The following is a 25,327-nucleotide window of genomic DNA, read 5'->3' as shown; positions in this document are numbered from 1 at the left end:
GAGCTAGGAAATTTAAGATCTACGTACTATAATAAAATTAAAGCAGGAGCCAAACCTGATCCTAGAGAGGAGGTAGAAGTGGGCCTGTCCTATCTGGTGTAGTCTGCCCTTACAAACACCCCTGCTCCAGGAGAACAAGGGCATTCTACTGAAACTTTCAGAAAAGAGCAAGAGCAGTTGTTTGCAGCTCCTCACTTTAGTTGAAGGAAATATGGTTTTGAAACACGAAGGCAGTTGCAATCAACAGTGCGCAAGCTGCTGGGTGAGCTGTACAGCAGCAGCTGCCTTCATCTGGGTATGTTCTAATGCCACCCAGCTGGGGTGCAAGCAGCAGCTTTTTAAGTAAGGAGTAAGCATGCACAGGCAGCCTGCGTCATCATTTCTGGTCCACTCCATCACCTTGCAGCAACAGCAGACTTAAAAAAAAAAACTTCAGAAATATTTTATTTGTTTTGGCAAAAAACTAGAGTAACAAACTTTATCTGGGTTCAAGTACAGTTTATAAACACAAGAAGGACCTGTTGCCAGCACCACTATTCCTATCAACCACACCTACAGGACTGGATTCTCAGTGCTTCATTAAAGAGTAGAAAGACATCCAGCACCCACAGTCCTTGGAAGGGTCAAACTAAAAGCCTTAAATACACCTCAAAAAAACAAATACTGTGGACTGGGGGAGAGCTGCCACAGCAGCAGGGCAGAGTCACACAGCCACAAATCAAGGGGAGCCACGTGAGAAGCAAGCTTTTACCTGTCATTCGGTCGGAGAAGGCAGAACAGCAGCAGTAATGGAAGGCTTAAGATCAATTCTGTACATGATGTTCAAAGAGGAGTCGTGAGCAAGAGGATTCAGCATGAAAATCAACTTATTTTTCCTCTGTGCCAGGGTAAGTCACTGAGAACAAGCTGGTATGAGTGTTAGGTGCTGTGAAACCAGCCCAGTTAACAGGAGGCTCAACGAGGTGTGCTGTGGGGATAAAAAAGCTGGTACATTGCACACGTGTACACACTTGCTTTGGTGACCCAGGCAGCCATGGGAGCAGAGGCTGGAATGCCCCGTCTGACCTGGGCTTCAGAGTGCTCAGCATCAAGTGAGAGGAGTCTTCAAAAGGCCTCTCCAGACCTGGAAGAATCCAGTGCTGCAGAGGAATGCCTGATGCAACAAACGAGCCTGGAACATAATCTGGTCATGTTTGATCTTCTGTTTTCCATCACAAAGCAGTGACTAAATTTAAGAACATAATCCCTTTTTCCCCCCACCCTCCACACTTACCCTGTAGCAGTAATCAGACTAGCTCTAAGAGAATGCCCAAAACTAAGAGCTGCGCCTGCCTCCCCTTAACTCTAAGGCACCCTTAAAAGAGAAAGAACCAAAGAGGGTAGGGACATGCAGCCTTCAACTGTGATACAAGGAAGCCAGTGATTTTAGAAACACATAAATAGAGACTAAACAGACTCACTCAACCCATTCAAGTGATCTACCAGTGCTGAGCTGCAAGAACTGGGGCTCTGGGCACTGCACCATCTGGAATACTCCACAGTTCCTTGGGGTTGATCCATTTGTTTCCAGGCTACTTCCTAAGTAAAGAGGCAGTTGAAGTTCCTTCCCAAGGACCTGTAAACTCTTCTATGTGTAACATTCATCACCTTTTATGAACAGGACCAATAAATTACAATGTCCAGAAAGCTCCTCCAGAACCAGGTGTAGTCCCTGTTTTTCTAGAATTCCCAGTCATCCACATCCAGCTGCTCCAGGTTTGACACCAGCCCAAAAATGCCACTGGGATCCTGGGGCCGCGTTCCTTCAAAATTGGTGATGGGAGTGACAGGGCGCAGAAGTTCAGGAAGAGCTTCAGAAGCACGGCGCTTGATCTGCACAGAAAGGAGAGAACTCGGCTGATAAGTTGCCTTATCTATTATCTTATAGTTCTTTATCTGCAGATTAAATGAGCTCCTTACCTGCTTGAAAAAGGGATGATTAAGCAGAGTGCCTGCACTTGGCCTGTAGAAGGGAGTTAGAATAAAAAAAAACAAACACATAAGAAATTGCATCAGTTAGTGGAAGATAGAAAAGAGCGGGGTCCCTCCTGCCTCTCTCATGCCTCAGCTATAGGGTATCTCCCTTTCCTAACCTGTACCACTGTTTATTATGTTCACATGATGTTTTATGCAAGCAGTTCAACCTTCTTCTGTGCAAGTTATCTACTTGCACACCCCAAGGTTTGGTCAAGGGAAAGCTTCCGAGATGTGTGGTATGCTAGAGAAGTTTGTCATGGCTAAAGGCAACCCTACAGAAGAAAATACAGTTCTTGATCACTCCCCATCATTATTCTCTACCGGCTGAGCAACAGACATTCGCAGTGATGGAAACTGGGTAAACACAGTCTCACAGGTATCAGAAAGTCAAGTTGTTCAGTTTATTTTCCTGACATGCAGCACCGCTCTACCCCCCAAAGAAATAATTCTTCAGACTGTCTTATAGAAAGCATCTCAAAGTGTTAACACTGCTCTTGTTTTATACACTGGGACTGCCCTTCTCATTGTATGCAGCACATCCTCACTCCACTCCACTCCACTTTTGGAAAGAAAACTTTGAACAACCTCTGCTGATTCTCACGGTTTAATCAGCCCTAGAATAGTGCAGGTCCGTCAAGAGCAGCCTTCACCTGGATTTACCTGAAATCAGGGTTCCGCTGGAGGCACTGCTCTACAAAGTTATGGAAGTAGGTAGAGAAGGTCCGAAGATAAGGGTGCAGGGTTGGCTCTCCGTTGGCCGCTCTCACGTTGCTAATAGCCATACTCTCGCCCATCCCATAGTTAGCACTTGAACGGGAGGTCTTCATAGTCAGCTCATCAGCAGGAATTGTGGTGGTGTCTAGCAGGCAGGGAACAGTTCCATTCAGCTTTTCCAAGAGCATCTGGAAGAGAAGGAGCAACATCACACACACACGCACAAAGACTAGACAGTTTAAAAGATTTCTCAGTGGATTTCTAATGTCCTCAGAATTTGGACATGACTATTCTGACACCAAAGGTTCAATACAGAAGCACTGCGTTCTATGGAAAAAGCATGAGAAGGGAATTCAGGTAGGCACAGCACCCTTCTGTCTTCACATCCCAGTGCAGCAAGGCACTTCCATGTGCCAGGATGAAGAATGAGAAAGGAACAGCATTTAAACCTTACCTGAGTAGAAGGCATGTCTTTAAATGGTACGTGTCCATTTGCCAGCTCACAGGCTGTTATCCCTACGCTGTAAATGTCGGATTTTGCATCATAACCCTGGAGATTCTACATGAAAAGGAAAAAAAAAATTAGCCTTGTGGACTTCCATGTGATTGCACAGGCAATACCCATGATTCGATATGCAGAACAGCAAACCCAGATGATTAGAGCAGAAATAGTACAACCCATGTATAGGCTGGTTTATTGTGGTGGCGGGTTTTTTCTTAAAACACACAGTTTAGGGCAACATTTATTTAATTGAAATCAGCTAGCCAGTAGGGATGGCATCCACCTTAGGGTAACTGGCGTCTAATGTAACACTTTGCTAATGGGAGAATCTGTAGGGATACCTACAAGAAAACTATTTAGCCAAACAGAGATCAGATCAAATTCTACCCCCTCGCCCTGTGCCTGCTCCAAATCTGTTTCCCCTTCCTTTTCCTTGCATTCGCGCGCACCCTACTCTATAGGGAAAGAAAAGACAATGTTGTAACATGGGCTTCTCAGCAATTGCCCCTTTTGACAGGAATACAGGTTTCCCCTTGCTGAGGCTCACTGATTTTAAGGTAAAAAGAATAGGGAAAAAAAAGGGTAGAGCTTATCGCAAGAAAAAGTAACCCTGTGTCTTTTGTTGTGTGTGCCCCCACACACACACTCCCCAAACATGCCACAAGAACTCAGAAAATTATAGAGATACCATATATCACTAAAAACTAGCTTTTTTTTTTTTTTCAACACACCTGCTGCAAGACTTCAGGACTGAGCCAAGGCAGGACTTTGATGCTGTATTTGGGAAAGTCATGAACAACTTTGAGTCGTTGCCCATGGTTGATCATACTTAGATTACTCCGCAGGCCAGAGAGGTACACCTTCCCGTCTACAGAGATTAGGATATGGCTGGCTTTAACACTCCTGAAAAAAAAAAGCAAAAATAGTCACATTCTCTGGCCTCAAAGGAGTTAACGTTCCTTACAGCTTCCCCAGGAAGACTTAGTACAGAAGGGCACTGCAAAGGATTTAAGGCAGGCATAGGTAAGCTGAATTTCTTTTACAGTACATACAATACAGGTAGTAACCACCAATAACCTCAAACTTTTAGCATCTGAAATTTACTCTCACAATGAGCGATATATCAAAGAAGAGGAAAATATGCTAAGGGGTGAAGACAGTGATTTAGAAAGAGATTAAGAGAAGCTGTAGTACTAAACAGAAATTCATCCTTAGTGAGCACCTCTGGAAAGGACCAAAGCTTACTTACTGGGCAGCTCAATGCACAGGACAGTACTTGATCAGCCTCCTACCAGGAGGCCGAGATTCTTATCGACCATCCTGAATGCTGTGCAAAACCAGCTTCTACAAACATTAACCCACTTTTCAGGTTTCCAAAGAATGTTTCTGTGGCAAGGAGGAATGCATGACTGAAAGTTTTGGATGCAGGACCTTCAACAGAAACTGGGCAAAATAACCCCACTGCCACTATCAGTCTCAGTTTGGAGACTACCAATAGTATCGAACAAGTCAGCCTGTCAACATGAGCTGCAGTTGTGATTTTAGATACACAGTGGTCTTTGGGATGTTTGTTCCACGGTGACACTTTCATGCAGTTTAGTAAGATCAAGGATGTAATTTCCCACGAGTATCAAACTGACTCGCTCTAACAGCAAAGTAATACAAAACTCAATAATGCGTTCCGCATCTCTTGAACTATCCACTCTGCTCTAACGATGAGCAGGATTTCTGAGAACTTCTAACAGAAGGAAAATGGATCGCTTTTTTTTTTTTAAATACCTATGTACATAGCCCATATGGTGGATGTAGTCAAGTGCTTTCAATACGCCTTGGAGGATATATGCAATAGCCAGTTCACTCATCCCATCCATAAAATGAGTACAGATTAAATCTTTTGCAGAACCTAAAAAGAAATAAAACACCTCTTAATTGGTCAGGAAAAAGCCTCCATGGATACTTCACCTCTTCAATTTCATTTCACATAATATGATGTTCAGACAAAGGTATTCAGTCTCCACCTACCATAGGCCATGAAAGATGTCACTACCCATAGCTCATTGTCAGCAATGAAAGTTGCTTTGTACGGCACGATGTTAGGGTGACTGAAGAGCTTAGAAACATGAAGTTCCCCCTAAAATAAATAAATAAAAAAGACATTTTGATTCAATTTAGTAAATGCAGAAATATGAATACAGTATGGATTAGCACTGCTCTTGCTGTCTGTCCTCTCCTAAACTTGTATTATGGTATTAGTGGATTTGCGTTACCTGCAAGAATGTGACCATTTCATTTGTGCAGGCCTCCAAGTTCACTCTTCTGACTGTGACATACTCTCCTGTGGGTTTATACCTGGCCAGGTTCACAACCATCAAGTCTTCAAAGCCTCTGCCTGAAAGAAAGGCATTAAAGCTTCAGCAATACTTCTGGAACCACACACTTCTGGAGAACTCCTCCACTCCTTGACCTTTAAATAATCTTTACACTCATTTACTGAAACTATTTTTGGCCTTGTGAAAAAAGAGTAATGGCTCCATCAGATACCACCTTCCTTGGCACATATCCTATTGAGAGAAATCCTCCTAGCCAGTAATATTATCCCGTCTTTCAAGCTCAGAACTGAGGTAGAAATAAAATAATTAGGCCACAGCCTCACCAAGGACAGGGACAGGTTTCAGGCTGCTTCTGCTGACTTTGCATTTCACGCTCAGTATCACTAACCCACCACATGCCTCTTTCAGTTGAAAGCCTTTAGGATTGGCATCTCATTTTTTATTAAAGTGATTTTAAGATCAAAGAGGACAGGCATCTAATGTAAAAAATAAGCAATCAATCAAGAAAAGGCCAACAAATCTGCAGAAGTTATTTTTTTTGTGAAGCAGACTTCCAATCCTCCAGCCCACTAGTAGCATTACCTATGATGGTGAGCAACTCATAACAGCTGCTGTCTGGTAGGAAGTTGCTCATGGTGTCCCTTTTAGGGGAAGAAGCTATCGACTCGGAGCTCGCCTCATTTGCCTGGGGAAAGAAAAAGAAGTGAAGTCAGTCAAAAGAAATAAAGAACACACGCTGGAAAAATCATCTGCTCCTTATATTATCACACACCTTAAAATAATAAGACAGTACTGAATATAGAAGAGAGAATTTAATTGCTGTTAAAAATAATTTTAAATAGTTATGTATCAATTGAAATCCAGGAGATGCCTCATTTCAGAAGATCCAGACATCTGTGTTTCAAAACACGTAACCATAACAGGTTCCTAATTACTGCAAGCTAGCATTTCTTTAGGAATATTTGGATAATAAAGCCAATTAATATTCCCCAGGACAGCTTAAGTACTACTTTATAGTAACTACCTTTCTCTCATTAATTACAAACTTCTGTGCTACCATCCCATTGCCTGAGCAAAGGCGAAAGGAAAGCTTGTCTATAGCACTTCTCTGCACTGGGGCAGTCAGCATTCCTCTCTGGTTCTGTGGCTTCTGGTTTTCAGCTGCTCGTCTGTGATAAGACCAGTGCAGCTGAAGCTGCTTAGCTGAATGGTAGAAGTGATGAACCAACTTAGCTCAAGATGTGAAGATCAGACATACATGAAAAGAGAAGCTCCAAATGAAAGCAAAAACTTAACTGCAAAGCATTAATGCTTCGGGAAGGGGGGTGGGGGGGGTGGGGGTGGAGAAAAAGACCCCACAGCACATGGAGAAAGAGCACTCCCAAGCCTGTCAGCTTCTCTTCACTACATCTGACATAAAGCTATCTGCTCTATTCACATATACATAAATCCTTCCAAGCAGAATTTTGCAGAAGACAAACTTCAATGTTCTTGCAAGTTCCATTATACCTGCAAACTCCCTCAAATTTCCAAAGTCACAAGGAAAGCATCCTAATGGGGATCCAAATTTATTTGGTGTCTAAGACCAGATTTAGTTATCTTGAATTTCCAGTACATTAACTCCTCCTGACATTTGGAACTCCAGCTCATTTTTTCCACCTCATCCTTCATGAACTGCCAATGCCCTTTATCAGACCTTTTCTCATGGTACACGAAGCAGAAAAGGCTTGTGCATTTTCCTAGAGTGACAGCAAATACTCTTTTTGTCCATCACTGAAAGATGGAAACAACACAGCGACAGCTGAAAAACAAGGAACTTGCTATTCTACACTCAGTCCAGGGTAAATGTAGCGCAATGAGCACAGACATTGAATTTGCCATAAATTACCTTTGGGTCCATACGTATACTTCGGGAGTAAACTAACAGTCAGGCTTGCCAAGTTCCACCTTTTCCACTGACTTTGAACAGCACGCATTTTACCTCTCTCTGACTACCTTCAAATAGGTATATTTTTCAGTTAAGGGAAAAGGCAAAACTTAAGATTTGTGAACAGTGCTATGATATAATTTCAGCTCAAACAACTCCAGCATAGCAACTCGGTCCTGTTTCAGGGTAGCTAACCCCTGAGATCTCAGCAGTCCCAAATCCTTTATTCTAGTCACAACACTACACGGTGCTGTTCCTCGGCTGAGAAGAGGCAGCAACTTTCCATTCATGATTTCAAACTTCTGTTAAAGATGCCTGTCAATTCTGATCTCAATTGTACCATTTATTACTTCTTCCAGCAATTTCACACAGTCCTGTCAACAGCAAGATTGCCAGGAGAGACACACAGGCAGATGGAAACCTCTGAAGCAGAAAGGCACCACCAAGGAAATGAAAGCGGGAGGCTCTGATAAGCAGCGTTATGGAGCAATGACAGCTGGTGAAACACTGAGCAATATGTAAGTGGTTTGCTTTAATAAAGTCCACTGCAGATATAGCATAAGCCAACAAAACAGATGCAAAAAAAATAAATAAATTTAATCTTATTAATGGTGTAGGCTGTTTCGACAGTAATGGAAAAATACTGTAAATTCCCTTTTTAAGTGTTCCAGTACATCAGAGGTCTTCACTCACCTCTCTTCATGTTAGCAGTGACCAATAACTGAGAGTTAATGCAAAAGGAGCTCTACCAGAAATTTATCAACATCATAGAAGAGGTTTTTTAAAAAAAGAAAAAGTTAAACTGAAATGTCATTTATGAAATACTGCGGAAAAGCTCCTCAGTGGTTTCACACAGGACAACTTTTGGTGTATGGTCAAAAGCAAAAGCAGCTGTAAAATGAAGTCCCATATGACTAGCTTTATGGCATGACATTCATAAAGAGCTAGCTTTCCGGCTTGTTGATCTGATTTTAATTTGAGATAGATTTAAGGAAATTAATCTTTGAAAGGCAACTACTGTTATAAATGCCATAAGAAAATCAGTTATGCGATGCTAGCAAGGATCTGCATTTGCCAAATGACATTCATCTGAGTTAGGAAGAGGGAATGTCATTTTTGTTCTGCTGCCTTCCTCTCCACCTCCCCATTCCCTCACTCGCTTCCAGCATAAGCAACAAAAATTTTCCTCCCACCCCTCTCTCTGAATTATTTACCTTCTTCTATAGAACTGCTGGGAAAAGTAAGCTTTTATTTAGATGTAAAAATCAAAATGAGAGTCAGCAATACCACTGCAAAAGTGTCCAAACCCCAAGTGAATACTGTAACAAAACCAAAACAGATGCTAATCTCAATTTGCTTCCAGTCCAGCATGTGTAATGCTCAGCAATTTAAAAAAAAAAGGTGTGAATTTACTTGACTATACAAAATGTTCCATATACATCTCGTATTTTCAGCTTTGTTTGTGCCAGTAAATTACAGACACTGGCACAAAAATCAATTATAAGCAGCTTGAACTGTCACAGTTATAATCAAATCACATTTAATTCATGTTTGTAATTAGCTTCAACTAGAGCAACACCTGCACAGAGAAATGTTTCAATATGGTGTGGGCAGGTGGGAAATCATTTAGACAAATATATTGTGTTGTAAATTGTGTTGAGCATTGTTCGTTATGAACCAGACAGTATGCAGTCAGGGCCTGCAAAAAAAAAAAGCATCAAGGTGTAGTTTTCAACGGCCACATTTTGGCTGTACGTTTTTGAACAGACGTTCTATGTTTGCTAGTGATTTTAGTTTTTAAGAGGCAAAGCTCTTTAAGCAGTCACGGAATTGGCTCTGAGGATGACCAGACAACAGGAGGTAAAGTTACTTCAAACTGAACATTCCGTGATGTTTGGTTTTGATGTTGGAGCCTCTGCTGTGGCTGCTCTACATGGAAGAGAAAGGAAATCAGAATCCGTGAGTTCAGAAGGGAACACTGGTTTGAATGGCCAACATGAAATCTTTTGGGCCTAGTTTTCAGAAGTCCCATAAACTAACCTCTTCCTTTTATTCTAAAAGAGAGTTATAAGAGATTAGCATCTCTGAAGAATCAGATCTAAATTATCTCAAAAAAAGAGACCCTTGGGAGGCTGGGGGGAGGGGGGATGACAACACAAATACAAATCCAAGAGATTAAGTTTTAAAGTTGTGACTTGTCACATATAGTTTGAAAACCACACACCAAAATCTCCGCTCCAGGGTGAAACCCGTTTCCACACTCGTAGAACTAAATATAGAGATGAAATATATAACTAAGATAAAAAGAAAAATCAAACTTCCACAAGGAATAATCTCCATGCAATGAACCACAGCACCACAGCCTGCAAAAGTCACTTACTTTTCTCCGAGAGTCACCCGGAGGCTGCTCTGGAGTAAAGAAATTAATTGTTCACCATGTTGTGTTCAACAGATACCCATTAAAAATATAGTTGGAAAACTGAGTAGATAACCCTGCACGATACTTTTGGATACCAAATATATACTAATATTTTTTTTTAGACAAAGACATTTAATTTACATATAAGATTGCAGCACTAAAAATAATCAAATTTTGCTACAAGTATGGGAATTAAAGAGATTCAAATAGTTCATACATTCAACATAAATGTAAGGTGACAATTTTTTTTATTATACCTCTAAACACATTCAAAAAATTACATGTCTTCTTCACTTACGTACAGAAGAAACTATCTAAAATTTATTTAAAATAGTGAAAATTCTTCCACTCCACCTGGAAGCTCAAGATCTAGACATCTTTCCTATGCTTTGGTTGCTTTCCATGTCACTGATGGGGAATTCTGCATCCTAGTGGGCAATTTTGCTAGTTACGCACAAGGCAGAACAGAAACCAATCAGCTCTCCTGCAGGCACACTAGGGAGCTATCATCAGAGTTTCAAAATCCATTTTTACTTGGAAAATTATAATTAAACTTCCCAAACCCCAAATCTGGAAAAAAAGATTCCTATGGAATTGCATAGGAAAAAAGCGGTCATGCTAAGAAATACAGAATGCAGAGTGTGAAAACAGTACTGCTATCAACATGAAGCTGATTTCCAAATAGCTTGCTAGATCTCGGACACTTCCATATTAACTTTATGTGGTCAGCCTGCTTGAATAACCAGATCTGGTGCTACAACCAGATTTCTTCATCTCATTTACTGTTAAAATACGTATTTACAACCAAATTAACAGACCTTTCGGCTAAAATAAAACATTTCTAACAATGTCACGTAACAAGAGCAAAACTTACCTCCAAACAGTTCGAACTCTCTTAAGCCTTCGACAATGAACTTTTCAGACACCCACCGCTGAGAGAAAGAAAAAAGTCCCCCAGATAATTAGTTATTCCATCTCGAGACAAGTTTCTTTTCCCCCTCCCCCATAAAAAACATAACAGAATCATAACACTTCAAGGACTCTACTGTGGTCTGAAACTGATTAGCTGCAACATCAGAGTTAAATCCTTCCTTTGGACAAGGATATTTATTCTCTTCTTGTGCCACTAGGCCAGCAGGCACCCAGCAACCACACAGCTGCTATTGCTTTTCCTGACCAGCATGCACTTGCAATAAAGTTAACATAATTTTAGATCATTCCAACAAGAACCTTTATACGTGCACATATAACAAAAAGAAGCAGCATGCTACAACTCCCTTACATAGACAAATAAAAGGTGCTTGCTTGGGTGCAATAGGTGTAAAAAAAGCTTCAACTATTTACAATTAGGTGACGTCTTCAAGAACTTAAATATTTTGGCTACATATCTATTATTAAAGTTCTCCCAGAATTCATGCTTAAAATTCAGAGCAAGCATTACGTTGTGCAGAGAAATGTTTCTACCACTCTATTCAACTCTGTGATTCAAAGAAAAATATATATATAAACGCACGTGTAACGCACCATAGAATATGCAATTTTAGGCTTGCAGAGTGTTGATCATAAAGTTAGCATTAAACAATTACTAACACTCTCACACTAGAATTTGTCTACTTGGTAAAACAACTGAAAAAATAGCTTATGTTGTTTAGTGCGAGGGAAGCCGGTCCTAGAAAGCACCAATGAGTCTTTAGGTGATGATGACTCAAAGCTCATATATACAATACCATTTTAGGGCATTAAAAGTGGTTTTCTCGCATGAAACTTCCTCACTTAAAAATGCAGAATTAAACAAAGCTATTGTGTTTAGCTTTGCAAGGTAAGTTTAGGAAAAACAAAAAAAAAAAACCAGAAACTGTCAGCGGTGCAACGCAGATGAGGCAGGAACTTCTTAAAGAAAGGTAGGAAACAATCAGCGTTACCGCACTTTTTCTTAATTGCGACGCTCATGACAAACCCCTGGCACCGCACACCAAGGAGATACGGGCGTGCAAGCAATAAACGCTTCAGCGCAGGGTTGTGTTTGTTTTGTTGGTTTTTTTTTTTTTTTAAACTAGCACCTAGCTAAAGTAGTGCTTTAACTCCCGTACTGGTACTACACCCCGGGCCCCCTGCCCTGTAATTAGCAGGTAGCTCGGAGGTGGCGGTGAGGTGCTTTGCAGGAGGCCGGCCCCGCCGCAGCTCCTCTGCACAAGCGCAAGGCAGGCTCTCCCGGCGCGCCGGCGGCTGAGGGAAGCTGGAAGGTGTTCAACACTCACCCTAATCCGTTCGGGTTTACTTACAAGAAAAGACATGGAATCCGCGTTTGCGTTACCACACGCAGCCCGTGAAAGGACGGCCGACCTGCACGGGCACAACAGCGGGTCACCCCCTCCCGCCCAGCCCCGCGCCCCCGGCCGGGAGGGCCCGAGCGGAGCGGGCCGGTAAACACCGCCCGGGGCGGCGACCCCCCTCCACACACCTCCGCGCTCCCCCGGGCCCCTCACCCGTTCCTCAGGCTGCGGCCGCCGCTTACCGGCAGGAGACGCTGCGCGTGTGACGCCAGCACGCCGCCACGTGACGCCGCTCCGCTCGCAGGTCGCGGCGCGTGCGTGACGTCGGCTAGGAGGCTCCCACGCGCAGGAGCGGCGGGAAGGAGCCGGCGCCATGTTGGTTCGCTGAGGAAACGGCCGAGGCTTCGCCCCCGCCGCCCGCCCGGCTCTGGGCGCTGCTGCAGCGCCCGCACGGCCCCCGCTTCAAACGCAGCGGGGAAATCCTCCATCTCCACCCACCCCGGCCCGCGCAAGGAGAGAGACTCCTTCCTCCAGCTATGGAGGAAGCAACTACCTTGCAATAGCCACCGCCCTCACAGGGAGCGGGTCCCAGGTGGAAAGAATCGCGTCCACCAACACCGCAGCAGAGATGACACAAGCTACTGCGTGCTTAAGACCTGCACTGAAACCTACCCGGGGCAAACGAGGCTTCAAGATTCCACTAGATGAAAGGAACACGGAGTCCAGCCAAGTAAAGTAGGCAGGCGGAGTGTTTCAATTATATTTTACTCTTCATTAGATTGTTCATTTGAATGTTCATATTACAAAATTAGCTGCCATGGCCCACAAACGTATGGGACTTCAGGAAAGCTGTCCACTTACTCAAAAGAGCACAAACTATTATCTCCTTTCAAAGAACTTTGTGAAACAATACTGTATTAATCTTTAAAGCTAAATAGTGCTAAATTTTCACATAATCTACATTAGTTTTGGTTTTAAATAATTTTACCAACCATTATAAAATTAATGTATTTGCATGTATCAGGTTACAGACATTTGCATTTAAATCAGTGTGAAGTATCCCATGCTGGAACAAGACGTTTAAGCAATTGCTGTTTCAACAGCAGCTCATTCTTATTGCCTCAGAATCAAGTTTGCACAAAGTATTGAACAAGAGAATGCAAGACATTGTTTCCCCACACAACTGTTAAAAGTCTGTTACAAGCAACAATAAAATGCCTTCAAGACAGGAAGCATTTATAAAATGCAGAGCGCTCTCAGCGAAGTGCTTGCACAGGGGCATTCACTTCATTCTCCCCATTTACATTCAAAACCCCAAAGTGATCATTTACCAGATGAGGAGGATACATATCCTCTGAGACGTTTTTACTTGCTTGGGGAAATTGGCAATTGCAGATACTTCACTGAATCTGGCTTCTGGCTGAAGTGAACTAGGCAGCAGCTGCCGAGATCAGGAGAAAAGTTTTTGAAGCAAACTTGTACAGTTAAAAATAGTCAAGGAAAGCTAACTGAAGCTGCTAACTCACCATGCGCTCACTCCTGAAGAAACGCCACGCTGACATTACAGACTTCACATTGTATTAAGCTTGCGGCATTCAAAACCACAAGTAGGAAACTGTTCCTGTATCCCATTCCCTCGTATCTAACACATCTATGTTTTACACATATGCCAATCATGCCCAGAGGTGACCTAATACTGTTTCAGTCCCTTGTTTGTAAAAAAAGAAAATAAAAATAACTTCTGTTCTACTGGGCTTAAATCCCTGAAGAATCCATACTGTGTATGGAAGGCTCTAAGTTTTGTGCCTTTACAAGCTTGATGCAAATAATGCACAGTAAATGTTTATTGTGCAGTTTTCATCCCCTTAGGTTTTTCCCCCTTCCCTCCCAATAGCAAAAACCAAAGTTTAAAACTAAAGCATGAATATGTTACCAGCACACGTGGACAGGTTTACAATCTTCTGTTTTTAAAGAACAAATGACAGAGCATTCAAGAATATTGCAAACTTTTTTTTAACAGACAAATAGCAAAAATTTATACCACCTGGAATAAAACTGCCGAGACAAAGCTCTCTACATACACCTGCATGTTGCTGTAATACTTAAATAAGTAACACCAATGCAAGGAACATTTCTCTTAATGGCTACTAGTGTTCAAAGAAGTGTAGGATTATGGAGTCAAGTAGGTCTTTGTACCCTGTGAATTAAAATTCTGCAGGTGGCACTGAGACGCTTTTCACAATGGAGTCACATAGCTTTCACTTTGATTTGCTTCATTTTCATCTGCTTCTTCTCAAGTTTCTTCTGCTCACGCCGCAAAGCGGCTTCCTGTAGGCAAGGACACAGAGATCTGAATGAACATCGGTGAGCTCTTCGAAGAGCAAGCTGATCATTTCAGAAGAGCCAAAAAAGACCTGCAGTACTTGGGTTCACATCTCTAACCACGTGAGCTGGCTCCTTACTGGGAGCCTTCGCATATTTCAGAAAGCAAATGCATGTGCCCTGAAAGTTGTCTGCCTACCAGCAAACAAGTAATCAAAATTGGCCATTGCTGGCATATCTACAGGCAGCCCGGGAGATATCGTAGGAGAAATATGCCAGTACCTTGTAATAGTCTGAAAATCCACCTCACCTCCAGCCGCCGCTGTTTTTCAGGATCCTCTTCGTTCATGATTCGCTCCTTCTCTGCCCGTTTTTTCTCTTCTCGACGGGACTGGGCAGCCTCCTGTCTTTGCACGTGAGTCAGTTTAAGGAAGTTCTCTTCCACACGAGCCCTGTTCTTATCAGCTTTTTGTTTACCCTTTTCACAGAGGAAAGCAAACGCAGTTAATACAGATTCCCCATGAGCAGGATACAGTAGCTCTGGTAGTCATAGTAGAAACATAAGACTCCCGATCTTAAGATTAAGGATCCGATGTTAATGGTTGCAATTTCATACAATATTCAGAAGACAGAAAAATATACCCTACTTACTTCTCTGTTCAGACGGAACTTCTTTGCTTTGTCAATAGAGTAGATAACCATGCTCATCAGAGGCAGCAAAGATTCCATGTCCTTTGGGGAAGTGTTGCCTAAACCAGGCACTGAAATAAAGAGTTTCTTGTTATTTCAGAGAGGTTGGCAGGATTTTTCTACTTGCTATAACGTTCTTTCCTTATTGCTTACACCATTTATGAAAGAAAGATGTTCCTATCCTCCTCTTTAGGAAGGACATAACTAATTAGATGAGGTGTTTAGCTTTGGAGATCACATTTAGATTCCTCACAGTGACAGCTACATTTCCCACACACAGTCCTTCTTAGTTTTATTAGTATGGAATACAAACATAAGGGTTCAATTCAGGCTCTGACACTAACTTCCCTTGGAGCTAAGGCCTTGAACTTTGAAGAGAACTATGGGCCTTTTCTAGAATAGACTCCCAACAGGCTGGTTTTATTCCTAAATGGGGTTAACCAAGTAACTCTTTGCAAGCTCAAACTGCAAGGAGTATCGCTTAAAAACAAGCGATCTTCCGATGGTGCCCTAATTACAACCACCAGTAGGGATATGAGTGGGAACTAAGATCACTAATAGCAAGATTGAGTATTCTATTATCATGACGATATGCTGCTTAGTCCCCAGTGTTATTACTGCCTTCTGTTTCCTGATTAATCAATCAATGATCCTGTTACATGCACTGAAGTCATTCATCATAGTCTTCTATAGATGACAGAATTGAGCATGTGACTTGCACAGAAAAAGCACAACACTCCCCCAGATACACATACACACATGTACACCAGTTCTCTTACCGTTAAATGTAAACAAAAGTGTCTTTTTAGTTTCGGGCAGTTTTGTAAGCTGACCCTCCCTGGTAAGAAAGAAAAAAAAGTGGCTGGATTGAGTGAAGAAAAGTACAGGCATACAAAATACCTAACATCGTTAGGAAAAACCTCGTCAAGAACCAAGAGACACTTGCAAACTACTTGAATAAACTAAACAGGATTAAAAGGCTGGCTGCAACCCAAATGTAAGTTTCAAATTTACTCATATTCCTAAAGTGTTTTACTCAAAAGCATACAGTGAAAAGGCATTAATGTAAAAACATGCTAATAGCACCATCCAATCCAATTGCCAGAGGTCATCTGAACCCTAAGGCAGCCTGTATATTTTTAACAACATTCAGTTTTACATACACCCTGGTTTTATACTACTACAGATCATCTATAAATATCAGTTAGAAAAAAATAAAATTCTAAAGAATTCATGTCTTCACTGCCCCAAACCCCACAGTATTCTAATGTCAGACTTACATTTCCCAGATCCTCCAAAGCCTAGCAATCACAGTACAAGGTACACACATACTGCTGACTTATAATTAAATCAAAGTATGTTCCTTTTTTTGGAGGACAGTTTCGAGTTTTGATATGGATCATTTATTTATATGCCTGTGAGCATAATACACCCTTGCAAAAGCCTACATGGTAATTCAGATAAGATAAATCACCCACCACTGGCAATTCTGAAGCAGCAGCTAAAAGCACCTCAGGACTAGGAGGCTTGGAGAAACAGAAGAGATACTACATCTGTGTATTTCTGAAGCACAGATGAGAATCAACCTGAACAAAAGTACCCAAAGCGATGGATTCAACAGCAGAATGTTTAGCCATATCAGCTAGGGAAGGGCAAGCAGACTTGACTGATTGTTTATGCATTCAAATAGCATCCAAGTAAATGTGTTGAGTTCTCCTCCTGCAGTGTTATTTCTTGGCCCTTAAACTCTAACATGCTGTAAACTTTCAGTGGAATTACTCAGTCGTTTTCCATGCAGCTGTGTACACTGTGGCTGCCAGGTGTTATCTGAAATTTGTAGCTGTCCAAATTACAGCGTAACCAGCACACAAAAATAAATATTAAGGCAATACAGCACCTTGATCTTCTAAACTAATGCAGCACTTGGAAGCATTGGGAGTGTATTTATTCACCTGTTTCACCTTTGATCCCCATTTCTCTTTGTGTGCATTCCAGCAGGCTTCACACTGCAAACAAGTTTGTCAGCCTCTATTTTGCTTAGTGTTACAATAGTTACTAGGAGGAGAGATCTAGCGTTATACGTACTCTTGCATAAGTTTTGGACCGGAGAACTGGTCCGAGAATTGGACGGACTCAATCTTGTCAGCATAGTGCGTGAGGAAATGTATCATCTAAAAGAGAAACTAGGGTTAGTTTTTCCCAACACCAATCCACCTGCAGCCTACCCACTCCATACGGGTTTGCCAAAAGTATCCATGTATCACTCTGAAAATTGTTGTGCTCAGCTTGCCACAATGACACTGAAATTTAAACCGTCAATTTTTTTACCTTTTGCTAGAAGGGGCCTCAATGCGTGGAATTAATGTGAGCAACTCAGATATTAGATACATAACTTTCATTTGGGATTTTCCAATTCATTTTATAACACGTCAGCTTTGTGGACCTGCAGACACACCATCAACACCTTCCTTCGAACTGGCTGTTGAAGCTAACTTCCAGGCTTTGAAAGGCAGTTAAGTCTGCAGTTCATGTTAGACTGACAGTTGATATGTAAAAGGAATAAAGATGTGAGAATTACATCCTTCTTCCCGCCCTTAAGCTTCCTTAGGGTCTTTATTTCTCTAGATCTCACTAGGGCCATTTGACTTTCCTGTTGTGGTGTTTACAGGAGATAAAGATTGGAACTTTCCTACATAGGCTGTAAGTGCCAAGGTTACCAATGAAGATTTGTACTAATTCATTCAAGATTACCTTAGCGTCCATCATTCCCTCTGTGACCTCCCCCATCTCTGACAAGATAGCCAGTGAATCTGGAAGCCCATATTTTGCACCAGACTTAGGTTTATCACTGCAGAACTCGCTCTTTTTCAAAGAGAACAAAGGGAAAAAAAAGAAAAACAAACACAAGCTTGTAAGTATCTTATCAGACTGAACTGTTCCAGCACAGTGGGACCCCTAAAAGTACCTAATAAGATACAATAAAAATACACTAACTCAGTCACTCAGTCTGGCTGGGGACATTTCAAGCACAAAGCAAAGCATGCAGTATCAATAGTCATTAAGTTGGTATTTCCCTTCAAGAGTCAGTACTTTAAGAAACAATATAAAACAATTGTAATACACCCATGCTGGAATGCTCAAAGTGGATTAAGGCATTTTGCTTACATTGTTTGATAGCAGAACAAAACCAACTGGCATCCTACCAACCGCACTTTAGGGCTGTTACTTGAGACAAGTTATGAGAGAAAAGATTTGCAAACCACTGCTTGTTATCACTGGATTCTCTGCAAGCTTCAGGGCTTGAACGTACGGAAGGTTTTAATTTCTGATCACATAAAATCAGATGACTTAGACCCAAGCTTTCCACATCACAAATCACTAATTAAGTTTACATTTCAATCCTTGAAAAAGTCATTTGTGCAAATTAAAGGAGGTGAAATGACACTTATGTCTAGCCCAACAATATACTTCAGCCTCCTCCTAAATGAACTATACACCATTTCCATTAGATGAAAACGTATTTTCCCCACACACTAATTCTAACAGGTCAGTCTCAAGTTTTCAGCTATTCCCAAGAAAATAAGCAATTTACAGATTAGAGGTTCTTATATCCTACTATTTATCATGTTAGTATTCCTAATGTGAACATACATACCAGGTCCTGCATCTCTTTCTGAAGTCGCACCAGTGCTTTTCTCGTTCCAACGGCAAACACATAAGTGTCCATATCTTCATCATTCATTGTTACTTTTATTTGCTGTGGGACAGAGTGTTATTAGTCCTTATCAGATTTATACAACGTACTCTGCCTTCAGACTACTGGCCAAATGGAGACCTACATCTTCTACAACTTCAATGTTTGCCTGACACTTTGATTCATAAGAACAAAGACTAAGTGACGCCATACACAGCTAAGACAAAGGTTGTTGATTTAAAGCTTCTCAGTGTGTCTTAAGGTAAGGTAGCTTTTTAATTATATTGAGTACTCAATTCAGTATTCTGGTATAGTGCTACAGGGTAATGACAGTGACTAGAACAGCAGAGACTCCTTTGCAGTGCAGATATCTATTGCTTATGAGCAGCTGCCCACATCTAAATTAAATATTTTTGATAGATATAAGTAAATAAAATTATAGATACATGGAAAGACTAGTCAGTGCGCACACAGCCACTGTTCTTCCAAATGTAACCTCTCTTGGCATTTATGCAGTAGAGATTACCCTCATCTCCAAGAGCAAGGGGCAAGGCAAAAAGAAACATTACAGGATATAATACCCAGGCCAGCATACGCACGAAGCGGCTCTGTTCAGGCAGACTGAACAGGCAGAAGAAATCATTAAGTACTTCAGATTGTAAACCCACTTTTTATCAAGATGAGGTATTGAAGCATGATAGACTGTTCACAAAACCACTCTAACAATAAAACCCATACATAAAACAATTTCCAGTCATCAGCAGTTTGCACTTCACAAGCAGAAAAGAAACAAATGATTCTTTCAGATTGCTTCAACAGTTACTGAACTGGAAGATACGGAATACTATAGAAAGACACCTAGAAGTTCACTTGTGTGTCCTAAGAACTATCAAAAGCAGCAGAGCAGAACCAAAGGAATGCAACAATTTATCACAGCTAATCTACAGGGCTGAGTACATACCACTTGGTCAGAAGCTGGCCTCATCATGCGTGCAAGAACATTCAGTAGGTCTTGTCTCTTGAGAAACTAAAACACAAGTTTGTAAACACAGAAAGATAGCTGAATATACCTAGAGTGCAGTACTTAATCAGCAGATAGCAGTGGCGCTCCAGGAAAAAAACAGGACCGTTATTAGTAGATGTTTTTCATAGAATAATTTAGCTTTGAAGGGCCCTCTGGAAGTCACCCATACTGCTCAAAAGCAGGCCTACTTTCTGCATTTGATGAGTTTCTCAGGGCCTTGTTCCCTCAAGTTAGGAGCTGAACCAACACATGGGACTGTTCCACCCCAGCTTTGTTGTACTTCTCTGGAATTCCTGTTGGTCCATTCCTCCAACATGCTTAAGTGCCTCTAAGTGGCAGCTGGGCTCTTCAGCCTACAGTTACCTCTGTTTACTTCTAGTTTCCATACTCTTTCTGTAAGCATTCACTCTTACCTACTTTGGTGGGCAGAATGCAGGCCTGTACAGATCTTTAGTCCAACCAGTCTTCCCTTCGTGTGTGCATATTGAGAACCCTGTATCTGAATGTGAGCTAGAGTCAAGCTGGGACTCCTTATTGTTCACACTGGAACGGAAAAGCCTCTAGATCCTGAAAACTGGTGAGAGGTAAACAGTACAAGCTCACTCATCTGTACCTTTAGCTGGATGAGCATTCCTTCACAGCACACCCTTCCAGAGCACCACAAGTTATATATGTGTTCATTTTCTTGATTTAGTTTCCCAGTGCTTGTTGCTTCTTTATTAGTGCCATCATCCCCTGAAGAGAACAACAGTGAAAGAGAACTGCAATCTAAAAATCACAAATTTAAACACTGAAGTTCATCAGTAGGCTTAGAGCTCAGTTGTTGCTGAATTACTTCAGTATCACCGTAATGTTTCTGAATAATTTATACTACAACACCATAATCTAATTTCAGCACTGGAAGACGGGCACACTATTTGTCTACACACAGAACTCTCATTAGCACTATCATGGATCTGCATAGAAAAGGTTACTCTTCTCTATAGCCTACATGCCGGTCTAAAACCGGCTTTTTCATAATGACTAGGATCCACTTTTATTTGAATACTCACCGACAAGAGCAAAGTTACTTTCTAGCAGCTCCCTGTGAGTATTGAACCATGCATGAGCCAAGCGGTTGTTTTTGTTCTTCCCAATGATGTAATTCATGATGTAAGCAAGAAGACCTGTGACCATCAGGATCTCCATGTAATAACTCTCCCAGCTGTTTTGAAGGTGAGCAGGGACCTATGGTAAGTGAATGGAGACTGTATTTTACATATTGAATGAGTGGATTCCATGTACACAAACAATTCAGAAAACAAAGAGTACTGGAGAAGCTTCATCCCAAACACAGCAATAAACCTCACAAAGGCAATGGGACAGAGCCGAGCCTATATAACGCATTTGGCTCTACTGGGACAGGGTAGTCATACAGGAAAGAACTGATAATAGCGTTCTCAAAATACCTGGCTAATACAAACAAAACACTTCTCTCTTCCAAGTGAACCTGTGCTAGCATGCATCCCTCAGAATAGTCAACAGCCCGGCATTTCAACCCACTGACTGATTATTTCAGCTTAATGCCTTGCCCATCACAGCATTATCTGATCATCATCTAACTTCTGTTGAAACCTAAAGTAATACCCAATGACCAGGAGCATTTTCAGGATGTCACCACGAGCCACAGACTGCATGGGGAAGCAGGGAAGCCTGCCTGACCTTGCCATCTTCAGAGAATAATTAGCTGTTCTGCTATCCCTTAAAAGTACCCAAACTTTAATTTTCACTACCAAGTTTAGCCATAATACTTAAAAAGAGATCTTAGGGATGATAAAAATGCAGGTCTCGAGCACCTGATTGTTCTGTAAAAGACCCTCTTGGGAGGCAACAAGAAGGTGATGCAGGGTGGACAGAGAGATCGGCTTCAAAAACCATCAGAGGAGTCAATTTCTAATCTGAAACTTTAGCCATAGACAAGCTCTTGTAAGTATACCGTCATTGCAACATCTTCTTTATGTGTTGACAAAGCACCCCAGACATTCTGGGATGTTCAGTTTTTCCCTGGATTAACTGAAGGTCATCCTTCCAGCTCCTCCACTTCTCCCCCCCAGTCATATGGGTAATACTTTGGTCAAAACTACGGTTCGGAAGGTCTGTTTTAATGAAGAATTTCCTGATCTATATTCCAATTACAATTCTCAGTTTGAACACAGACTACAGCTTTGATCCAAGGATGGGCATTCTAGTGGCTTAAAATAGAGATCAACAGACCAAAGGCACCTGCCCTGGAAGTTTTACTTCAGGAGCTGCTATTTAAGTAGCACAAACCAATGCAGAAGAGCATGGAATTGGGAGCTGGCACACCTGGATCATATTCTGCTGCTATCCTGTCACATTATTGCTGTATTTGTTGTCTCCACATTTCTTCCCATTTCTGCACTGTCTCTTGATAATTCAAATAGCAAATTCTTTAGGACAGATTCTCTCTTATGTGTATGTTTGTACACCAGTGACATTGGCATACCACCTTAAAAGAAAAGTGATGAAACACCGAATAGAAAGAGGATCAACATTTATACCTACATTAACTATTGTTATGGGGTCTTTATTTTTGCTAGGAGATGCATCTGGTTTCTCTTCATAGCCTTCAAACTCCTCATCATCATACGGTTCACTCTCGGTATCACCTTCCTAAAGGACAAAATTGCCAACAGCATGAAAATCCAAAGCTCAGTACGCAAAATCCATAAAGACAAGTGAGAAAGTAAGGTGTAGAGATACTATTAGTAAGCTCATAAAGGAAGGATATGAGGCATTACCTGTGCATCTACGTCATCAAAGTCTTCCTGATTCTCATCCTGACCTTCAAGCTCTACAGTGGCTTCTTCTTCATCGTCTTCTGTAGTGATGATCCTCTGAGGAGACTCTGTGACCGCATCTTCATTAACATCTTCAAATTCAGCAAAGTCATTATCATCATATTCCATAATGTCATCTCCATCCTCAAATTCATCATACTTTGCCACAGAAAAACTCCATGGGATAAACAGGACAGCAATAAAAATATATAAATTCTTCATTTTCACTGAAAAAAAAAAAAATCAAACACTGAAAAAAATCCTTATAAATTCTGTTACATCACACCTCCAGTAATACCCAACTTCCATGAACAATGTAAAAACACAATTGAGGGTCAGACCAGAGAAAGAAATAAACCCCTGCCTGATGTTGCCATCTTCTGTATGAAGAAAGTGAATACTCTTACAAGAAAAAATAACTTTGAGGTTGAGGTTCCAGACTCTTGCTCACAGCAGGAGCAGCATGTTCACATCTGGCCAAGCAGATGAGCCAGGGCTGGAAACAGAGATGTTCTGCTGTAAAACTGACTCTCCAATAGCATCTCCCAGTCAGCGTTGCCAGCTCATTTCAAAGACCACGCACTGTGCCTAGTGTCGTTATTAATTAGCAATTAGACACAGTCAGGTCAAGGAATGTGTAACAACAGCAGTGAATCTTAAAATGCACTTAATTCATTTACTTTAAGCAGTGATGCTCCAATAGCCTCTGCTAGTTTAAAAGTGCTCATCTTTGATTTTCTAGACTGTGTGCTCAGAATCAAGTCCCACAGCATCCCAGCACTATTTCTGTTCAGAGATAGACACCTTTTGTTGTAAGCGCTACAAAAAAAGGCAGGAAGAGGATGGATACTGCACTGGTCCCCAAACCAAGAGTAAACCGGGGCTCATGAGACCAAAGCTCTCTCCTCAGACCTAATGGAAACCTGCAGAGGGTTTGTCAGTTCACCTTTTTTTGCCCTCAGCTTCCTATGTCTTTTCTGCATGATCTCAAAACAGTCCCAGTCTCCCACTCAGACCGAGAATTAAACATTCCCAGGATCCAAACTAAGAGCCTGAAAAGGCAGAATCACCCTACTACTGCATTTCACTAACAGCTACGGAGGATCGGCTGCATCAGGCTTGGCAATGAGACTCATTTTACTCCCTCCCGCAACCAGATCTGAGTGGGAACTTGAATGTTAATGAGATCGTTCTCTTAAAAACTTGAAATAGAAATAATTTGTTTCTAAATTAGACCAGCACTCCTCTGAGTACCACATGCAAGGAACCCACTGCTACAAATAACAAGGACGGCTAAAATAAATGCCTTTGTCAAAGACTTCTCATTCTAGCAAAAACCTGAACAGAACATGTTCCCAGAAACATTAAACAAGATGAGAAGCACAGCAAGGCAGAGCCCAGGAATTCGGCACATTGTTTGGGTCTGTCACAATTCTATGTGAATTTAAACAGAAAAACAAAACACTATTTACATATGACAGAATTTGCATTCAGAGGTTAAAAATACCAGGACAACGGAGCCGCCTGCTCCACCGAACCCCCAAGAGTTTCACAGTAAGAATTCCGAGACTATTTGGGTATATCCACTTTCAAAAGACCCTACAACTCCATAAACCTTTAAGCAAAATAAACTTCAGCGGCTGATGGGTGAAAACTACCACGCGCCCCTAACTCAGCCGCCTCTGTCACAAGGCAGAAGGGGTTCCAAGTACAAACAACTCCACGAAGCAGAATACGCTCCGCCAGGGCCTCCCACGGCCCAAAGGCCACCGGCTGCCCGGTGCGAGAGGAACCGACTCACCCACCCGCCCACCTCCATACGGCCGAAAGGAACGGGAACGGCCCCGGGCCGCCCCGGGCCTCCCCCCAGCCTAAAGCCGAGACACCCGCCGCGCCGCGGATCCCCTGGCTCCAGGCACACGTCTCCGCTCCCAGCTCCTTCCCGGGACACAAGGTCAAGGTTAGCCAGGTTGAAATTAGCACCCTGCCTCCCCGGGGCGCGGAACCCCCCGCTCCTGTCCCCCCCCAAACCCCCTCCGGCCCTGCTGCCAGCGCCTCCCGCCCCCGCGGGGCGCGGCACAGACCCCACACGCCCGGTACCCTCAGGGCCAGGCCGCCCCTCTCGGGGGCACTACGGGGGCCGGCCGGTAACGGGGAGTGGGAAAGGGCGGGGGGGGGGGGGGGGGGGGGCGAGGCTGGCCCCGCCGCCCCCGGGGAGGCGGGAGCGCGGTACCCCATGCCCGGCAGGGCGCGGGGCTGCCGGAGCCGGCCCGGTGCGGCGTTACCTGAGTCACGCGGCGCCGCCGCTTAGGCCCGGCCCTCGCCTTCCGCTCAGCGCCCGCCGCCGCGGCCGCAAGCGGCGCAGCCTGCGTGCTTTGCGTAACGGGGAGCATGCGCACTGCGAGCTGCCGGCGGCGACCTCCTGCGCTGCATGCGTGCGTGCGTGTGTACACACACCCACGCGTGGGCAGAGGGCAGAAGAACCCCCTGCCTCACAGCCAGGGAAGGAGCCAGGCCCCGGCACCCCCGGGGCTGCCGGTGAGGGTGGCCCGGGACACTCACACCTTGCCCGTTTC

General features: G+C 42.7%; 2 protein-coding genes across 4 annotated transcripts; both read right to left on the bottom strand.

Annotated features, from left to right (window-relative positions):
* Positions 1-244: 244 nt before the first annotated feature.
* On the bottom strand, positions 245-10,835 carry STRADA (STE20 related adaptor alpha). Of its 2 annotated transcripts, XM_082495139.1 has the most exons (11): positions 10,783-10,835; positions 9,870-9,898; positions 6,145-6,247; positions 5,500-5,621; positions 5,255-5,363; positions 5,012-5,135; positions 3,964-4,135; positions 3,185-3,289; positions 2,677-2,918; positions 1,960-2,002; positions 245-1,872 (listed from the first exon to the last, which is right to left on the bottom strand). In XM_082495139.1, exons 3-11 carry the CDS (start codon positions 6,194-6,196, stop codon positions 1,720-1,722), a joined length of 1,122 nt encoding a protein of 373 aa, XP_082351265.1. In that variant the 5' UTR covers positions 6,197-6,247; positions 9,870-9,898; positions 10,783-10,835; the 3' UTR covers positions 245-1,719. The 2 variants fall into 2 exon arrangements, with proteins under 2 accessions (XP_082351265.1, XP_082351264.1); XM_082495138.1 differs by lacking the exon at positions 1,960-2,002.
* A 2,098-nt stretch (positions 10,836-12,933) lies between these two features.
* On the bottom strand, positions 12,934-25,308 carry CCDC47 (coiled-coil domain containing 47). Of its 2 annotated transcripts, XM_082494746.1 has the most exons (13): positions 25,037-25,308; positions 22,713-22,978; positions 22,477-22,584; positions 20,964-21,138; positions 20,525-20,646; positions 19,849-19,914; positions 18,849-18,950; positions 17,945-18,055; positions 17,279-17,364; positions 15,973-16,031; positions 15,155-15,264; positions 14,814-14,981; positions 12,934-14,509 (listed from the first exon to the last, which is right to left on the bottom strand). In XM_082494746.1, the coding sequence occupies exons 2-13, from the start codon at positions 22,971-22,973 to the stop codon at positions 14,429-14,431; spliced, it is 1,449 nt and encodes a 482-aa protein (XP_082350872.1). In that variant the 5' UTR covers positions 22,974-22,978; positions 25,037-25,308; the 3' UTR covers positions 12,934-14,428. The 2 variants fall into 2 exon arrangements, with proteins under 2 accessions (XP_082350872.1, XP_082350873.1); XM_082494747.1 differs by lacking the exon at positions 17,945-18,055.
* Positions 25,309-25,327: the final 19 nt, after the last annotated feature.

This window comes from Vanellus vanellus (genome assembly GCF_965231255.1).
Source record: "Vanellus vanellus genome assembly, chromosome: 24".
In the NCBI taxonomy this organism is placed as follows: Eukaryota; Metazoa; Chordata; class Aves; order Charadriiformes; family Charadriidae; genus Vanellus; species Vanellus vanellus.
Note: the sequence above shows the minus strand (reverse complement) of the source record. Positions and strands in the feature narration are given on the sequence as shown.

Bases quoted from the DNA above. Each gene is read 5' to 3' on its own strand.
- CCDC47 (XM_082494746.1), bottom strand. From the start codon at position 22,973: ATGAAGAATTTATATATTTTTATTGCTGTCCTGTTTATCCCATGGAGT. The intron at 16,032-17,278 runs GTACGTATAACG...CTTTCTTACCAG, and splicing joins GGTCCAAAACTTATGCAAGA to GGAGGGTCAGCTTACAAAAC. The intron at 15,265-15,972 runs GTAAGAGAACTG...TCTTTATTTCAG, and splicing joins ACTTTTGTTTACATTTAACG to TGCCTGGTTTAGGCAACACT.
- STRADA (XM_082495138.1), bottom strand. From the start codon at position 6,196: ATGAGCAACTTCCTACCAGACAGCAGCTGTTATGAGTTGCTCACCATC. The intron at 5,622-6,144 runs GTAATGCTACTA...CCTTTCTTTCAG, and splicing joins TGAGTTGCTCACCATCATAG to GCAGAGGCTTTGAAGACTTG. The intron at 3,290-3,963 runs GTGTGTTGAAAA...CTTTTCATGTAG, and splicing joins GTCCTGAAGTCTTGCAGCAG to AATCTCCAGGGTTATGATGC.